The sequence below is a fragment of the Arachis ipaensis genome, chromosome B04, assembly GCF_000816755.2.
Source record: "Arachis ipaensis cultivar K30076 chromosome B04, Araip1.1, whole genome shotgun sequence".
Taxonomy (NCBI): Eukaryota; Viridiplantae; Streptophyta; class Magnoliopsida; order Fabales; family Fabaceae; genus Arachis; species Arachis ipaensis.
The window spans coordinates 127,798,186-127,801,631 of NC_029788.2; the positions used below are offsets into that span (position 1 = coordinate 127,798,186).

The window sequence follows — 3,446 nt, forward strand, 5'->3', positions numbered from 1 at the left end:
GTAGCTAAGAAGCACCACATCAATATACGGGGATAAAAAAAGTGAATCAAAATAAAGTGATAAGAAGAAGAGGAACAAAGAAAATTACCGGAGAATCTTCTATAAATCTCAAATATATCGATCCGAGATGCATCCATCGATAAACTTGCACTCGGAAGCTCTTCGAGCAAGCAGCAGAATGGGTGCGCAGCGCAGATGAGAGAGGAAAAAAACTCAGCAACAAAGGAAACAAAATTAAAAAACGCAGCTTCTTTTTTTCTTTTCGCTTTTTGGTCTAATTATGTTGGGTTGGCTACAAAAAACAAACAAACCCATGGACCAACCCGGTCCATTTTACTGGGGAAAGAGGGGAGAAAGTGAGAAACAGAGCTTGACCAAAAAAAAAAGTGAGAAACAGAGTGAAAATCCAATCCGGTTCATAAGACATCACCCTAATTTATGTCCTTCAAATTTATAAACCGTGTTATGTCCTACAGGAATGCACAACTCATTTATTAGTGATAGACTTTTAAATAGAATTCAAATTTATGACAGATTAATTTTTGACTTGTTGAGTTAATACCGTAAAAAATAAAAATAAAATTTGAATTGGTTTTTTTTTTTCTTTTTTTAAACAAAGTATTGTTAACTTTTAAAAAAATTATTTTTTAATAAAAATATTTTAAAAAAAATTTAAATAAATTTTAAATTAAATAAAAATACTTTATTTTTTTAAAAATATTTTTTCATTAAAAAAATCAATCCAAGCTAATACTTACACCTTATTAAAATGAGTTAAAGACTAATTTATCTTTTTTACCATCATCTTTACTCATATCTTTCTCTCTTAAATCGCTTTTTTGTAACACATCTAGCTGAAGGATTACCATGTATTCATAACATGCAGCGAAAGAAAATAAGGTAATTTTAAAGATCTATTTTGTATTTAAATTTTATTCTAGAAATAATACATAGATAAAATCTAAATACCTTTAGACATTTTAGTAAAAATCACTTTCTTTTTCGATGCGTATCCACACTGAGACCAATCTTTGCTATCAACTCCTTGACCAATGGACATCTGATCTAAATTGAGAAACCTCTTGCAACTCTTTGTACGCTATAAAATTCTTCTCCAAGAATCAGTCTCACATACGCTTATGTGTGTAGAGGTAAAGGAATAAAACTCTTATATTTTATTCTTATAATTTCTTTACTCTTGGCATATATATATATATATATAGTATGAGATTTGTTACTGATTTTAAATTTGAATCTCAATTCAAATTTAAATCATATCTTGTTATTTTAGATCTGAATCTTTTAAATTTATGAATCATATCATAACTCAATTGGAAACAGTTAGGATTTCATCCAAATTTAGAATTCAATTTTAAAAATAGAATAACTAATTATTCTCAAATCTCATTTACTATTCTCAATCATCGTACTATTATTATATTCTTGATACTAGCAAAGAATATAATAATAGAAAAAGTCTAGGGGCCAGCAACTTTTGTATTTTGTGGCTATCACTTAACCATCAAAAGAAAAGTGAGTGATCTCCCACCATTGGATATAATCTCACACCATTAAAAATACTATTGATGGTTAATTGATAGTTACAAAACACAAAAGTTGCTGGCTCCCTAACACTCCTCATAATAATATTCCATTTGAATAAATATAATTATTTATTTGATCAAATCAAAATAATAATTAAATAATTATACAGCAAAGATTAGAACACTTGTTAGTGTGTGACCCCATAGGTTCAATACTAAGCGGATAGTAAATTAGTCATACTAAATTTACTAATCAAGGTTGGTGTCTAGCAACACTCCTCAACGACCCGATAGTATGAACTATGAAGTAATATATTTTTACTAAGAACCTCAGAAGAACAAAATATAATTCCTTCCATCTTCCCAGCTCTTGGTTAACCCTTAGAGTATGATTTAATTGTCAAACTCTAACTTGTTACCATTATTATAATGAATTGTGAATGACCTAAGAAACTAATTTCTTCATTCATTCAATCCTCTTGGCCAATGTTTTATTCATCTCAGTCATTATAATCGTAGAACTCAAACTCTTTACCGAGAGTTGACGGATTCCTTATTGACTAATCATTAATTCTATAAGTGTTTAAATTATACCCAATATCCATTCAACTAGCACCCTAGAGTATTAGGTGTCCGGAATCAAAGTATAATAAATACATTGTTAATTACTGTAACAGTCGCAGATAAAAGGAAACTCTATTACTATGTTCATCTTGAGAATATTCTATTGACAAATATACGGTAATTATAACCATTAGGAATTCTCAAAGTAAGTCAGTTCAATAGTCATATCTCTATATACACCATATATATATATAATTTAATAAATGAGATCTATTAATTTTCATCAAATAAAGACCATTATATATATATATATATATTGATCTTTTCGGATTATTAATGTCTTTTTTAATAATCCTATGACCAAGAATAATTTAGATTAAATTATAAAAGATTCATCTCTCAATATTGTGATCACTATCACAATGATAAATCTCTAAATTTAATCAATGACGTTATTATATTAACATTTTAATATAATAACAATAACAAATTATTTCACACATGATTAATTGGATTGTGATCATATTCCTTATTCCCAACACTAACATTGTAAACAATTGTCTCAGCAGCTCAACTAATATTGCATTCAATTCAATTCTCTTTTTTGTTATCTTTAATTGGTAATATGCAACCCAATCATTTTAGAAGGAGAAAAAACATAGAGCTTCACATCAAGTGTAGAATTCAAAATTTCAAATAAACTTATGCTAAATTATCAAAATATTAAGATGTCAATTCACCAGAATCGTAAGTTACCGAAAAATCAAGTTACAAAATATAAATTTCTCTTAGAAAAAAGAAAGTTGAAGAAACATACCAGTTGCAAAGTGAATTTACTATATACTCTTCAAGTGGCAATAAATTATTTCTACAATGAAAAATATTGTCGCTAACCATGATCACCCAAAATCAAAAAACATTCTTTGAGGAAAAAAAACACATACACACAAAATAAATAATCACTTGGAATAAATCCTCATGAAAATTCAAAAGTCAATCACAAGTTATTTTTTCTCAAGAAAATCTAATAGAGAGAAAGAGAACTAAGAGAAAAAAAAAAAGAAAAAAAGTTAAAATAAAAGTGAAAAGAGATAAATTAATTCCGATCTTAATAATGGCTAATTCAGCACCTTAATTTTGATAACTATACATCTTTCATTACAAGCTAACGCTGAAAATAACAAATAAGGCGTATTTTTATTTTATGAAAATAGGATCATAAGTGTCTGAAATTTTTTTTTTTTGAAAAATCACTTTGTCTTTAGTAAAAATAGTCAAAAATCTTATTGGATTTTCATAGAACAAATTATATTAAATTTCATTATGCGTGTTCTCTTC

At 27.3% G+C, this 3,446-nt stretch overlaps 1 protein-coding gene across 2 annotated transcripts in view; it reads right to left on the bottom strand.

Moving 5' to 3' along the window:
• LOC107635341 (DCN1-like protein 2) overlaps positions 1 to 254 on the bottom strand; it is a gene marked incomplete in the record, with an annotated part of 5,930 nt that extends 5,676 nt beyond the window's left edge. For both annotated transcript variants that reach the window (XM_016338804.2, XM_016338803.2), the window contains 1 exon segment: positions 89 to 254. In XM_016338804.2, the coding sequence (XP_016194290.1) occupies positions 89 to 137 (49 nt within the window).